Source organism: Elephas maximus, chromosome 8 (assembly GCF_024166365.1).
Source record: "Elephas maximus indicus isolate mEleMax1 chromosome 8, mEleMax1 primary haplotype, whole genome shotgun sequence".
Classification (NCBI taxonomy): domain Eukaryota; kingdom Metazoa; phylum Chordata; class Mammalia; order Proboscidea; family Elephantidae; genus Elephas; species Elephas maximus.
The window spans coordinates 64,802,483-64,818,597 of record NC_064826.1 but is presented as its reverse complement, the minus strand read 5'-3'; the positions used below and the strand labels follow the sequence as shown (position 1 = coordinate 64,818,597).

General features: G+C 42.2%; 1 protein-coding gene across 11 annotated transcripts in view; it reads right to left on the bottom strand.

Moving 5' to 3' along the window:
* Positions 1–5,029, bottom strand: part of PPP1R9A (protein phosphatase 1 regulatory subunit 9A) — a 364,328-nt gene extending 359,299 nt beyond the window's left edge. For 2 of the 11 annotated variants that reach the window (XM_049894804.1, XM_049894811.1), the window contains exons 1-2: positions 4,887–5,029; positions 1,084–2,691 (exon numbers count right to left, since the gene is read on the bottom strand). In XM_049894804.1, coding sequence (XP_049750761.1) covers positions 1,084–2,478 — 1,395 coding nt within the window. In that variant the 5' untranslated portion in view covers positions 2,479–2,691; positions 4,887–5,029. Of the gene's footprint in view, positions 1–1,083; positions 2,692–3,985; positions 4,193–4,436; positions 4,505–4,567; positions 4,633–4,886 lie in introns of those variants that run through there. The other 9 variants (XM_049894812.1, XM_049894813.1, XM_049894806.1 and 6 more) reach the window with 8 other exon arrangements.
* Positions 5,030–16,115: the final 11,086 nt, after the last annotated feature.

Genomic DNA, 16,115 nt, shown 5'->3' with positions numbered 1-16,115 from the left:
GATGGAAAAAAACACAAGCACCATAGTTTTAGGTTTCAAGGACAAAACTGAAAAAAAAAAGATATCAAATTCCAAATCTATTATATATACACACTGCCTGGGCTAGAGGCTCCTAGGAAATGGTTTCAAACTACACATCCTACTACCCAAATACCTGTAGGAGGGCATGCCAGAATCTTAGGGCTGAGCTGATAGGCAAGTAAACTTTGAAAAAGCACTCCAGAAGATTCTGACACTCAACCAACCATCTCCTGCCCCCATTGTCATTATCAGCTAATAACATTCCACCACCCGCAGCTGATGTACTTTGCGCTACTCTTATATATTAAATGCTGAGTGAAGTTATTAGAATAGGGCATCTGAATTCCACTGGCATTTATCCAGTTTTTAAGAGGTAAAAATAAATCATGAATGAAAAATCAATTTTGCTTCCGTTCACAAAATTTCATTTTAAAACTACCTAGGAAATTCTGAACTCAAGGCTGTTTACAAGTAATAGCTTTTCAATTAAAGTATTTAAGCCAGCTTAAATATATTTCCATAAATCAAACTTTCACTTTTCACCAAGTAGCAGTACAAAAAAAAAGTTCCAATGCTCCTCACGATCCACTTATACTTAAGGGATAACTCAGATTTTTTTTTTTTTTAAAGCAAGTAAATACAGAGTATTTCAAGGTTACCATAACTCTCCCATTGTGCATTATACCTCCTATCCTACAGTATTTATAGAGTCAGAAAATCATATTTACAGGTACCCTAGGGTAAACCATTCAGAGAGTTATTTTTCCAACTGATATTCCCAGATTTCACAGTCTTCACATTATTCAAACTCCAGTCCACTGGAATACATCTCACAATCACTAAAGTTCTTCAAATTTAGTATTACTCTCAATTTTCTGGTTTATGCAACTATAAAGCACATTAGTAAATTTGATGGATATCTCTCAAACTCTAAACCTTTCAATCACCTGACAACATGCGTACATCAACAAACTTGATTCCTTACAAAAACTTCTGGTGGTTGTCAAATCTATTCTGCATACAATTAGGCCCAAATAATAAAAACTGAGAAAACATACTTACCTTAATTGGAGCACTACTAAACTTAATTTTCCTATTTGCTGGGATGTCTTCTTCTTCTGGCAATCCAACGATTTCTGAGTATTCCATATCAGGTTGATAGTAATTGTTTTCATCACTATCTTCCTGTTCTTCTTGTTCAGTGCCTGTCTCTGCCCAGTCAGAATTATACCTGGATCTTACCCTATACACATTATAGTCACTGTGCATGTAAACATGGGAATTCTCGAAATTACTTAAATCTTCAGGTACTTCTTTACCATATCTGGATCCAGAAGCATCACCAGAGGTGAAATCACCACATCCAAGTTCTTTTCTCTGTTGCTTTGCTGCCTCATTCCCAACCAAACTAGCTTCAGCATCTTCTAAAGGTTCATTTTGTGGTGAAAGGATTTTAGACCCTGGCATTGCCTTATTTTCAGTAGAAGGCTGTTCAGAAATGTCTTTGTCAATTCTGTCAGGAGCCTCTTGGTTAGATACTGCGTCCTCGGTTTCCTTGCTCTGCTGTATCCCTCCACTAGGCATTGAAACTAGAGTACCTTTAGAGGCCACTTCCGGTGCTGAAGTTGTATTGCTCTTCTGAGCATCCTCTGCATCAGCACCTCGTTTGTTTGAGGGAGGCCAAGAATTAGAATCCTTAAGGTGTCCAAAAGTGTCAAGATTTGTAACAGTAGATGGCAAATTCAGTGGATAATGCCCAGTCACTGAGTATTCCTCATTGTTTTCAGCCTTCTCTGAAATGATGGCACTGGGAGAATCAGAGTTCTCAAATACTGCACTCAGTTGACTCACAGTTGGAGAGACAGCCTCTGTCCGAGAGCTAAGACTGTCCAAGGAATCAGTACTGCCTCTATTGGACTTGGACCCACCCCACTCATCCTGAGGTTCACTACCTCCAGCTTTCTCCTCTTTCTTTGGGGAATAGCGGTTGTTTTGTCCTGATTCATGCACACTTCTCTCAAACATTTTCCGAGTTTCTGTGAACTTAGAATATGAAGGGCCATCGTACATTGTGTCAAATCTACTAATTCGTTCTGAAACAGAGGACTCCAACTTAACAACTGAGCCATCTGTTTTCTCCAGAAATTCTCTGGGCTTCATTCTTCTCTGAGGAGATGAAGGTCTACCTTTCCCCCTGGTTTTGGCAATGACTGCTGCATTCTCATTGGGTTCCATACCCATCTGCATAAATAAGTTTTTAATTCTATTGACATTGGAGCCATATTTCCTCCCCCTGCTCTGCTGAGAGCCCTCACCCTCTTTTGTTTTTTGCTCCCCATCTGACTTGGGTTTGTCAAAGGTGCTTTTCAGCGCCTGGAACTCAGTTCTATATGCATTCCTGTGAGGAGAGGCACTTCTGAGAGTGGTTCGTTCACCGGAAGACTCAGTTTTCAACATTTTTACTTCAGAAGTGAAAAGCCAATGTTCATAATGATCAAAAAAAGAAAAATATAAAACCACTCTCTTCTCTAATCATCAGTATTTGGCCAAGAAAAAGTATCTCTCAAATGGCACACTCAGTCAGTGATCCTCCCAACAGGTGTATTAGGGAATTATTCACAGGCAACAGTAACACAAAATGGCTTTTTCAAAGCAAGACTAGAAGTTCATCTGTAACAGAAAAGAATGAATTTCTGAATTCATTTATTTATTTGAATGTTTTTTAGTCCATTAATATATACTTTATTTTAAAAGTGGCTTGCCATATTTCAAACAAAACAAATTACTTATTGAAATGGAAAGTTAAAAAGTCAAGAAGATAAAAGTTGTAATTCTGTCCGGTCTTGGTAACAAAAATGTTTCAAACACAACCTGGAGCTCCCTAACAAAATCACACATACACACACACACGCACACAGAGGCACACACACACAGAGGCATGCACGCATACAAATTAAACAAAGTACACTTGAAAGCAATACTTTAGCTCCAGTTTTGGTTGTTTTTGTTAATGTCCTTAAAATAAAGCAGTTCAGATATCCTTAAGAAGTCATCAAACTGTCCATAAAATCAATTTCATTTGGGATTATCCAAAATCAGGTAGAATTTATTGTTTGATTACAATTAAAAGTTTGGAATCACTGTTTACAAACTCTTACCATGCTTGCTTCACTCTTTCTGGTCTCATATTCTCATCTATAACATCTCCAAAGCAACACTAGCACAATTTCAGACCAAAACATGCAGAAGAAAGTTTTAAAATATCAGTAAGTTTCACTCTAACTTTGGTTATATCAAATATTTGGAAGTTTTGGAAGGAGATGGAGAAAATCATGGGGATAAATGTATGAGAAAGTGACAACCAGAAAGCAAACACACCATGAAACCTCTCCTCATAGCCTTGATTTGTTTATTCCTTCTTGTCTCTGACTTACAAACTCAAAATTCAATGCATGCTTGCTGGTCTCCTCTAACCCACAGCTGGATTTTATATTAATATGCCAGAAATCAAATACTCCAAAATCTGCTAAAGAGCAGACAACAGAGTTTCTAGATTTTTTATTTTGTTTTGCTGTTGTTGTTGTCTGGGTTTGTTCTTTTTTTTTTTTTTTTTAATTAGACTGAGCCACATCACCTTAACACACAATCAGCTGAAGAAGCACACACTTTCACTTAAATCCTCTCCAAACTCAGTTCCTGGCCCAGTACACATGCATGGCCCATGCAGACAAACAAGAAGGGCTTTAGAGTGTGGTGCCTGTATTTTTCTTTTTTTTTTAAAGCATAGACAATCTCCTTTTACCCTTACATTTTTTTTAAGCCACAACACCCTCCCCTCCCCCCTACACCCCACTCCCTCCCCCGCCAATTCCAACCCGAGGGGGCGGGGGCGGGGGCGATAGGGCCGACGGGGGATTCAAAACCTGCCCTCACAAAAAAGAAGACAAACATAAATAACACCAACTTGAGAGGCAGCAGATTCCCAAGCCTGTTTCGGGACGCAATCCCTCGGCCCCGGGGCAGGGCCGGGAGAGCAGGTGACGCCAAGCGCTTTGGTAGGAGGTCGCAGTCAAGCTTTGTGCCAAGAAGCACCTGAAGTCCTAACACATTGGCTGCGGCTCCCGGCGGCTGCCAGGCGGATCCCAGTGTGGCACAGGGAAAGCCGAGCTCCCTGGCCACGTTAAAAAAAAAAAAAAATTACTGAGTAATGATAATAAATCCCTTTGTTTTTCCTCCCAACGTGCCAGGAAACAATAGATCCCACTGATAATGCCTCGGATCCTCAACCTACGGCTCCCCAACCACAGCCCACCCCCACCCGCAGCCTGCAACTCAGCCTTTGTACATCCCCGATTTTTTTCCTCCTCATCTCCACCCTCCCCAACTCCTCGCCCCGCGCACAGCCTCCCCCTTACCCGAGCGGGAGCCGCCGCAGGCGGGGAGGGTCGGGCCGCCGCGGCTCCCACCCCTCCCTATAGGCGCCCCCCCACCCCACGGTGGCCGCGGCTCGGCTACGCGCCGTCCTGCTCGCTGCCCCGCCACCCACCCGGCTCCTCACGGCGCAGGGAGGAGGGCGGCTGCGGCGGCCGCTGCCAGTCGCGCTTCGGCCCCCACGCGCGCCCTGCCCGTGGCGGGCGGCCCGGGGTGGCGCGCTGCGCTCCCCAACGCCATTGCGGGCGAGCGGGCGGCGGCCCGGGCACGGACGCGCTCGCACACTCGGGTGGCCGGGGTGGGGGTGCGGCCGGGGAAGGGGCTTCGGCCACGTGCGGTCACCCGCGGCGGACCGTTTGGCGGCCCGGGGAGGCCGGGGTGTAATGGAGGGAGGCCTCGTGGGTGAGGAAGGCCCGGGGTAACAGGTGCCTCACCTCGGCTGATGGAATTAACTCTAGGGCCGCAGAGAGAGGGAGCCCGGCAGCAAAATCCCAGGAGAGGGAGAGAGAGGGAGCCTCTGGCGGCCAACGAAGGGCGAAAAGCACGGAGCGGCCCGAGGCGAGGCCGCCCCACCCCCTCGGCCGGCAGCAGGCTAGGGGCCTCTGGGGCCTGGGACAGGCCTGCTCTTCTGGGGCCTGTCCGGTCTCCCGCACTGGTGCAGTTTTGGAGCTTCACGCTGCCGGAACCCGAGTTTGTCTGGAGTGTGTAGTTAACTCCATAACCCTAGGGCATGCAAAACTCCAGGTCACTATTCTGGGCCAAAACCTAGGCCATTTGGCGTCCCAGGCCTCCAACTAGGCCGCTGTGTCCTTAACCTTAGGCCCCAATGATAAAAGGAAAGGGACGAGAGTGTCTTCTCACTTTATTGTCATAAGGTGTGTTTTTCAACCCAGCCACGCTTTTATAAATGCTCAACATCCCCTGCACAAACACAAAATACCGGCAGTGTTATACCTTACTACAAAATATAAAACTGATTATAACTGTCAATATAAAGTTTTCAACCAATCCTCCTAAAAACTCTTATAAAGAAAAAGTTCTTTATTGTTGTTAGCTCCCCTCAGTTGCCCTGATTCATGGTGACCCCATTCACAAGGGATCAGACCATGGTGATCCATAGAGTTTTCATTGGTTCATTTTTTGGAAGTAGATTATCAGGCCTTTCTTTCTACTCTGTCTCAGTGTGGAAACTCCAGCTGAAACCTCACCATAGCAATACACAAGCCTCCACTGGCAGACAATCGTAACTGTGCCTTAGGTACATCGGTGGGGAATTGGCCTGGGTCTCCTGCAGGAAAAGTGATCATTATGCTACTGAACCACCATTGTCTTGTACTCAAAAATTTTACTAGATTCTTTAATTAGAGGAGGGAACCACTGAGATATTGCAATCCATTCAAATTAGAATCTGAAGAACACGCAAAAGCAAAACTGGTTAATATATTGTTGTTAGTTGCCTTCAGTTGGCTCTGACTAATGGCAACTGTTTGTATAGCAGAACAAAACATTGCCTGGTTCTGTGCCATCTTCATGATTGTTGGTACATGTGAGTCCATTGTTGCGGCCATTGTGTAGTGGCTTCCAACCTAAGGGAGTTATCTTCCAGCACTATATTGGACAATATTCTGCTGTCATCCATAAGGAGTTTCCCACTGTCTAATGTTCAAAAGTATATCACCAGGCCTTCCTTCATAGTCTGTCTTAGTCCGGAAGCTCCTCTGAGACTTATCCACTGTGGGTAACCCTGCTCGTATTTGAAATACCAATGGCATGGCTTACAGCATCATAGCAACATGCAAGCCACCACAGCATGACAAACTGACAGACAAGGGATGGAATATTCTACAGGGCACTAAAATGAAATGTTTGGAGTTATCTCTTCTAATGGAAGCCCTGGTGGTGTAGTGGTTAAGTGCTACCGCTGCTAACCAAAGAGGCTGGCGGTTCAAATCCACGAGGTGCTCCTTGGAAACTCTGTGGGGCAGTTCTACTCTATCTTATAGCGTCTCTATGAGTCGGAATTGACTTGAGGGCAGTGGGTTTGGTTTTTTGAAATGGGACAAAACTTAATTGTATCCCTCAAGGACAAACTAAATTTATATTTCTACAGATAAAAGTCATTTGTGTTACCATAAGTTTCTACAACTGACTTAGCTGCATAAGCAAAGTCAGTCAAAGATGCAGGCTACTACAGAATCAGATAAAACTCCGGAAGATCGTGTAGATAAAAGGATTTCTTCCACTAATCCTTTGCCCATTTCAGTCTTTCACAAGTCTTTTCAACAGAACTAATATTATCTGTATTTACAGTTGGGAAACCGAGGCTTGGGTTTAGTAACTTACCCTCAACTTTATCAGCTAGTGGAGCCATGGTGGCACAGTGGTTAAAGGCCTTGGCTGTTGAGTCGCTAACCAAAAGGTTGGCAGTTCAAAGCTACCAGCCGCTCCTCAGGAGAAAAATTCTGCTTGTGTAAAGATTACAGCCTTGGCCTATAAACCAATACCAAACCTGTTGCCATCGAGTTGATTCCGAGTCATAGCAACCCTATAGGATAGAGTAGAACTGCCCCGTAGGGCTTCCAATGAGCGGCTGGTGGATTTGAACTGCCAGCATTTTGGTTAGCAGCCATAGTTCTCCATAGTTATTAACCGCTGCGCCACCGGGGCTCCTGGAAACCCTCTGGGGCAGCTCTACTCTGTCCTACAGGGTCTCTATATGTCGTAATTGACTCGATGGCAATGGGTTTGGTTTGGGTTTGGGTTTATTACCTAGTAAATGGTTATGGCTTGGTATGAACCCAGGCAACTCTGTACACAGAATCTATACTCTGGGAATAAAATCCTTCTCCCTTAAATTCAGAAGGACTTGTAACTACCCAATTCTATATATCTTTTAATTTGAAGAATAAGTTTTTTTGTTTGTTTGTTTTTTGTTCTTTTCCCCAAGCCTCACCAAATTCTGGGGCCCTTCCCAAGAAATTGGCATTTTCTGTCCAGGTAGTAGATGTCACATCTATAAGTATAAACAGATGTAACAGGCAATGTGAGGGGGCTGTGGTTCCAGTCTCCACTTTTGGAAGGAGCATTTGTGCTGTCTGGGATAATTTAGTGGAAAAGTTCCTGTCATTTAGTTGCAGTATGGAAACCAGATTTTTTAGGAGAATAAGTTAAATAAATGCAGAACCCCATCACTGAGTTCTGTCTGTAGAAGAGGGGGCAGAGCTGGCAATAAAATCAGTCTTACACCTCTTTGCAATAAGATGATTCATACAGAAAAGCAGCCTAAAGAACTTGGTTGAATTTGGGGTTTATTTTTTGAAAATGTGAAACTTCTAGAAAAACATATACTGAAAGAATGAATGACAGTGTTTTTAAAACAACATTGATAATTTAAGACACTCAGATTGTCCATAATCTACCTCCCACTTCTAACACTTAGCTGATTGTTTGAAGATACGTGCTATCTCATACATGTGGCTATTTAAATTTAAATTTTGTTGTTGTTGTTGTCAGATGCCATCGAGTCTGTTCCTATTCATAGTGACCCTATGTACAATGGAACGAAACATTGTCCAGTCCTGTGCCATCCTCACAATCATTATTATGCTTAAGCCCATTGTTGCAGCCACCGTGTCAATCCATCTCACTCAGGGCCTTCCTCTATTTCACTGACCCTGTACTTTACCAAGCTTGATGTCCTTCTACAGAGACTGCCCTTCTAATAACATGTCCAAAGTATGTAAGATGTAGTCTCACCATCCTTCCTTTTAAAGAACACTCTGGCTGTTCATCTTCCAAGACAGATTTGTTGGTTCTTTTGGCTGTCCATTGGTATATTCAATATTCATATTGGTATATTCATATTCAATATTCTTCACCAATACCATAATTCAAAGGCATGAATTCTTCTTCAGTCTTCCTTATTCTTTTTCTAGCTTTCACATGCATATGAGGCCACTGAAAACACAATGGCTTGAGTCAGGCGCACCTTAGTTTTCAAGGTAACATCTTTGCTTATTAACACTTCAAAGTGGTCTTTTGCAGCAGATTTGCCCAAGGCAATACATCTTTTAATTTCCTGACTGCTGCTTCTGTGGGTGTTGATTGTGGATCCAAGTAAAATGAAATTCTTGACACCTTCAATCTTTTCCCTGTTTATCATGATGTCGCTTAGTGGTCCACTTGTGAGAATTTTTGTTTTCTTTATGTTGAGGTGAAAGCCATACTGAAGACTGTGGTCTTTGATCATCATCAACAAGTGCTTCAAGTCTTCTTCACTTTCAGCAAGCAAGGCTGTGTCATCTGCATAACACAGGTTGTTAATGAGTCCTCTTCCAGTCCTGATGCCTCCTTTTTCTTCATATAGTCCAGCTTCTCAGATTATTTCCTCAGCATGCAGATTGAATAGGTATGGTGAAAGGAAACAATCCTGGCACACACTCTTCCTGACTTTAAACCTCAAAGTATCCCCTTGTTCTGTTTGAACGACTACCTCTTGATCTATGTACAAGTTCCTCATGAGCACAATTAAGTGTTCTGGAATTCCCATTCTTTGCAATGTTATCCATAATTTGTTATAATCCACACAGTCGAGTGCCTTTGCACAGTCAATAAAACACAAGTAAACATCTTTCTAGTATTCTCTGCTTTCAGCCAGGATCCATCTAACCCTGATTGCATATCCTCTTCTGAATCCAGCTTGAATTTCTGGCAGCTCCCTGTCAATATACTGCTGCAGCTGCTTTTGAGTAATCTCCAGCAAAATTTTACTTGCCTGTGATATTAATGGTATTGTTTAATAATTCCCACCTTCGGTGGGATCACCGTTCTTGGAAATAGGCATAAATATAGATCTCTTCCAGTCAGTTGGCCAGGTAGTGGTCTTCCAAATTTCTTGGCATAGAAAAGTAAGCACTGCCTGCTATGCATGTGTTTGTTGAAACATCTCAATTGGTATTCCGTCAGTTCCTGGATGCCTTTTTTTTTCCTCAATGCCTTCAGTGCAGCTTGAACTTCTTCTTTCAGTACAATTGGTTTATGCTCGTGTGGTATCTCCTGAAATGGTTGAACATTGACCAATTCTTTTTGGTGAAGTGACTATGTATTCCTTTCATCTTCTTTTGATGCTTCCTGAGTCATTTAATATTTTCTCCATAGAATCCTTCAATATAGCAGCTCATGGCTTGAATTTTTAATTCAGTTCTTTCAGCTTGAGAAATGCACAGCATGTTCTTCCCTTTTCCATCTCCAGGTCTTTGCACATGTCATTATAATACTTTGTTTTCTAGAGCTGTCCTTTGAAATCTTCTGTTCAACTCTTTTACTTCATCATGTCTTCCTTTTGCTTCAGCTACTTTGACGTTCAAAAGCAAATTTCAGAGTATCTTCCGACATCCATTTTGATCTTTTCTTACTTTCCTGTCATTTTAACGACCTCCTGCTTTCTTCATGTATGATGTCCTTGAGGTCATTCCACAACTCATCTGGTCTTTGGTCATTAGTGTTTCTCTTAGTCATTTTCTTGGTCATCCAGTGGTGCTATAACAGAAATACCACAAGTGAATGGCTTTAAGAAAGAGAAGTTTGTTCCCTCACAGTCTAGTAGGCTAGAAGTCTGAATTCAGGGCACCAGCTCCAGGGGAAGGCTTTCTCTCTCTGTCAGCTCTGGAGGAAGGTCCACGTCGTCAGTCTTCTCTTGGTCTGGGAGCATCTCAGTGCAGGAACGTCTGGTCCAAAGTACATGCTCTGGTCCTGGAACTGCTTTCTTGGTGGCATGAGGTCCCTCACTCTCTGCTTGTTTCCCTTTCCTTTTATCTCTTGTAAGATAAAAGGTGGTGCAGGCCACACCCCAGGGAAACTCCCTTTACATTGGATCAGGGTTGTGATCTTAGCAATGGTGTTACATCCCACCCTAATCCTCCTTAACCACAGGCGGAGATTATGATTTATAACACATAGGAAAATCACAAAATGGAGGACAACCACACAATACTGGGAATCACAGCCTAACCAAGTTGACACATATTTTGGGGGAACATAATTCAATTCACGACAGTGTTTGATGCATCAAATCTATTCCTGAGATGGTCTCTAAATTCAGGTGGTATAAAGTCAAGGTCGTACTTTGGCTGTCGTGGACTTGCTCTGATTTTCTTCAGTTTCAACTTTAACTTGCATATGACCAATTGACGGTCTGTTCCACAGTCACCCTCTAGCCTTCTTTCGATGGATGATATTGAGTTTTCCATCGTCTCTTCCCACAAATGTAGTCAAGTTGATCCCTGCGTATTCCATCTGGCAGGGTCCACATGTATAGTTGCCATTTATGTTGGTGAAAAAAGTATTTGCAATGAAGAAGTCATTGGTCTTGCAAAATTCTATCACGCTATCTTTGTCATCCTTTCTGTCACCAAGGCCATATTTTCCAACTACCAATTCTTCTTCTTTGTTTCCAACTTTCACACTCCAATCACCATTAATTATCAATGCATCTTGATGGCATGTCGATAATTTCGGACAGCAGAAGTTAGTAAAAATCTTCAATTTCTTCATCTTTGGCCTTAGTGGTTGGTGCATAAATTTCAGTAATAGTTCTATTAGCTGGTTTTCCTTGTAGGCATATGGATATTATCCTACCACTGACAGCATTGTACTTCAAGTTAGATCTTGAAAGGTTCTTTTTGATGATGAACGCAACGTCATTCCTCCTCAAGCTGTCATTCCCAGCATAGTAGACCATATGATTGCCTGATTCAAAATGGCTAATACCAGTCCATTTCAGCTCACTAATGTTTAACATATCAATGTTTATTCATTCCATTTCATTTTTGATAACTTCCAATTTTCCTAGATTCATACTTTGTACATTCCAGATTCCAATTATTAATGGATGTTTGCAGCTGTTTCTTCTCATTTTGAGTCATGCCACATCAGCAAAAGAAGGTCCCAAAAGCTCGACTCCATCCACATCATTTAGGTCGACTCTCCTTTAAGGAGGCAGCTCTTACCCTGTTGTCTTTTGAGTGCTTTCCAATCTGAGGGGCTCATTTTCTAGCACTATATCAAACAATGTTCTGCTGTTATTCATAAGATTTTCAATGGCAGAATCTTTTCAGAAGTAGACTCCCTCATCCTTCTTCTTAGTCTGTCAGTTCAGCTGAAACCTGTTCGCCATGGGTGACCTTGCTGGTATTTGAATACTGGTGGCATAGCTTCCAGCATCACAGCAACACACAAGCCTCCACAGTACAACAAACTGACAGACACATGGGGGATTTCCATCATAGAAATTTCTACTAGGCAGTGCTGTTCTAGACAACATTTTCATTCAGCTGCTAACTGAAAGGTTAGTGGTTCCAATTTACTCGGAGGCACCTTAAAAAGAAAGTCCTTAAGATTTACTTCCAAAAATCAGCCACTGAAAACCCTGTGGAGCACAGTTCTACTCTACATATATGGGGTCATCATTGAGTAGGAAGGTGCGTTAACTAAATTCAAATTTAACTAAGTTTAGCTAAGCATTATCTAAATTCAACAGGCCATTCACAGCTGCACCTGCGCCTTACAGTTTCCAAGGCTATAAATCTGTATGGAAGCAGACTGCCATATCTTTCTTCCACAGAGCAGCTGGTGGGTTCAAAGTGCCAACCTTTTGTTTAGCAGCTTAGCACTTTAACCACTGTGCCTCCAGAGGTACCTAAAGTTTACTTATAACTACCTATTTCACATTTGTAAGTATTAGAATGCTTGTCACTTTCAGTCTTGAATGTTGATATTCAGTAATCTTAAAGGGTCCATCTTTTAAAGTGACCATCTTAATTTAAGGTTAAAATTTTCAGTTTGTTTCTTTTAGTCTCGTGGTATTTCACATGCACTCTGTCTTAGGCTGGGTTCTCTACAGAAACAAAACCAGTAAAGCCTTTAAATATATAGAGAGAGGTTTATATCAAGGAAACGGCTCATGCGGTTGTAGAGACCGGAACGTCCCAAGTCCTTGGATCAAGATAGAGGCTCTCCTGATTCACATAGCTGCAGGGGCTGGTGAACCCAAGATCGGCAAGTTGGAGAGCAAGGCTCTTGCTCACAGGCTGTGAAGATTGATGAACCCCCAAATTAGCAAGCAAGACTGCAAGGCTTCTTCTGTTCATGTAGCTGTAGGATTCAGAGCAGGCAAAAGCCAGAATGTCTGCTTATATTCGGATGCAGGCCACACACCCAAGGAAAATCACTTTCAATTGACTGACTACTAACAGCAGATCCCAACACGGGGGTGATCACATATAAACACTGAGAATCATGGCCCAGACAAGTTGACACACAATCTTAACCATCACACACTCCACTGAACAGAAAAGTAGAATATACTATCTGAAATAGTAATGGGCAGTCCTCGGGGTCACATCAGAATACAATGTCAGAGATATCTATTGTCAGTCTGATTTTGTGGTGCTAGCTATAAAATTGAGATTAAATAAATAAATACATTTTGTAATTTAGAAAGATGTCATTTATGCCCCCCAAATTGATAATGATTTAGCATGAGTTTCTACCTATACTCATGGGTTGGGCATGCCATTGAAAATTTATACCATCACCTTGGTTCATTTACCATCCTACAATGTGTCTAGTATCTTGAATTTTCAGCCTGGAAGGCGGCTCATGATAGGTTTGAGTATTTGTTTTTATTTGATACAAGCAATAAACTGCTGAACTTTGGGGGATCTTTAAGGTCATTTTTTAAGTTATTTTTAATATTTTATATGTACAAACAAACCGAAGTAGATTTACATAGTGTGTTTAGACTGTCAAAGAAGAAAATCTTGTACTCCGTTAGGAGTGGAAGAAAAGGAGTTTTATTGAGGAGTAATACAGCTGTCTGTGCAGTGCTGGGTAAAAATGCAAAACACTCCACCATTCAAGCAGAGAGAGCAGTCTATACACATAGAGAACAAAGGAAAGGTGGGGGTTAGTGAGTGATTGTAGATAAGATCAGCTTCAGCTTGAAGTCCTTTGAAGTGTAAAGGTCAGCCACTAGGCTAGGAAGGACTGAGTTAACACCTAGGTGAGTGGCACCAGCTGGTTCGGTTGTACATGATTGTAATCGGTCATGAACGGATTTTTCTCCAGGAACAAATTGTTTACACCTTGACACATTCTTCCCAAATCGTTTACATCTTGACCTTTTGTTTCCTGGGAATGCGTGTTGGCCCCGTCATTCTTACGTCTGACATGAGCACCTCCGGTTTGAAACTGTTCTGTCTACATTTTCCCCATTTGATCAAGCTTCTGCTAAGCAGCACTGATCACCCACAATGGAGTAGGCTTTCTTCTGCAAAGACTTTTTTTTACTGAGGAAATTTGGTTAATCAAAAATATTTTCTTCACCTTGCCGAGCTAATAGGCCTCATCTTCAGGGTGAGTAGGTTTTACAGTGAACATCTTAATGGACAAGGTCACATTTGAGGAACATTTCTCAGTCAGGACAGAATGATAGAGGTCAAGTTGAAATACACCCAAGGAGACAAAAAGGAGGTGATTAAACAATATGATCACTGGCGAAAGCCGGTGAAAACAGCATGATATTATATGAAGGGTCAAATGGTTTTGAAGCACAGCATTTCATGAATAAAATGTGTTGGAGTAAAGCAAAACAGCATTTTATAATTACAATAATAGAAACAAAGTGGAATACAAAAATTCCAAAATAAAGTATTAATTTTTTCCATCATGCACCCCAAGAAGAAAACCAATTACTTATAATTTCAGTTAAGGAAGGAACAGGACCATTGAGATTCGACACTATCTGTTGCACGTGGGAAGCATAGTGAGTGATATTAGCACTATTATCAGGAATAGAACCACAACAATCAGTTTTAATAATGGCAAAAGTGCCTCTTTGTGCAGCCATAAGGATGTCAAGGGCCATTTGATTTTGAAGAACTACTTCTCTCATCATAGTCATTTCAGTATCCATTTCTTGGAGTCTATGGGAGGAGTCATTTAAAACACTCTGAATATATGTAGTCAGAACTTTGACATGTGCCATAACAAGGCCAAGGCAATACATTCTGTAATGTGATGGATCGCTTTTGTATGGCCCTTCTCACCATAGTCTTGTAACTTTCACCAAATAACTGGGTGGGACTATGCTAATAAGGTGTTAAAGTCCACCAAGAGAATTAGATAGCTTGCCAATAATGCAAATAAGGTGCTGCAGGGGTGGGGCCATTCAAATAAGCTGTATGGAACCCTATTGAGGGGATTGGTCTGTTTTGCCATCCTGATAGGCTCAAGAGCCAAGCCCAGAGCAGAGATGGGACCTGACTACCACCAAGAAGAGACAGGAGAAGAGTGGGTCCTTTGGACCAGGATCCCTGCACTGAGATCCTCCTAGACCCAGGAGACAAATAGAGAGAGAGCTGTAACACTGGAGATGGTAAGACAGCAAGAAGCAGTGGCAGAGAAATGGCAGCAGCAAAGGTAACAGAACCAGGAGACTAGCGGGAGATGACATGATGAGCTTCCAGGTCCAGGGAGCAAGAAAGCTTAGAGCCTTTGGGCAGAGGCTTACTGGTGGGGTGGGGGCACCTCCGGGCACTTATTGGCAGAACTAAAGAGCTTTGTAACACTTGCTTAAACAGGGCACAGGCCAGGCCAAGGGGCCAAGGGTGACAGACAGTCCCTCCTGGAAGCACAGCTGAGAAGAGCCTGTCCTCGTCAAAGAGCTGTATCCTGAATTGTAACCTGTTACTTCCCTAATAAATCCCATAATTGTGAGTATGGTCTATGATATCTGTGTGGCCATTGCAAAAATTATCAAACTCAGCAGAGAAGTAGAGAGTGCTGTGGGAGGGATAACTGGCCAGGATTAGTAAAAAGATTGTAGAGAGAAGGTTTGTCTGACTTCCTCCTCATCAGAATAACCCTTGGGCTGTTGATCTTCATCCTCCACCCTTGTGGAAGTTAGAGGATGTCAGATGTCCCTGCGCCACTATGTTTATGTTTTCTCTTTCTTCCCTATTATGGCTTTATTGATTGCCCACACAAAACACAGAAAAACAAGCGTTTAATTGCAATAGACATTGGTATGGTACATTCATTACTGTCACAACTTCTAAGGTTGAAATAATAGCTGCTACAACTCTTCTTTTTAGTTTTCAGTTTTATGGTGGTGCAAGTTGTATGGTATGTCTAAAGACAAATGTGAATATTTATTTGTTTCTACAGAAGCCCATATTACTTTCAGCAGATTAGCCCCTCTGGCAGGAGGATTCTGGTAGTGGTACTCTTTGCCAATCCACCACCCATATGGTGCGTCTGAAATATGGTACCCTTGGGACTGGCATGATTTCCACCCTGTCCAGAATGAATTAGTATTTTAAGACACACAGATTGGGAATACACAGAGATCCTTCACTGAAAGAATAGTTGGCAATGGGTCAAATTAAGATTCAAGTTGAAATGTTGAACTGGAAAGCATTTTCAGTGCTCTTTTACCCCAAAAGAGCTAAGCCTAGTTCTTGAGATGAGTGATAACATAGCTCTTCTTTTACACAAAATGAGCGGGAAGTAGGGATGAAAGACATTGCTATTTGTGAAAACTGGAGGGAAAGATTCAAAAGATAATGAAGGTATTTCAGGAGTCTATTCCATGGCATTAGCCA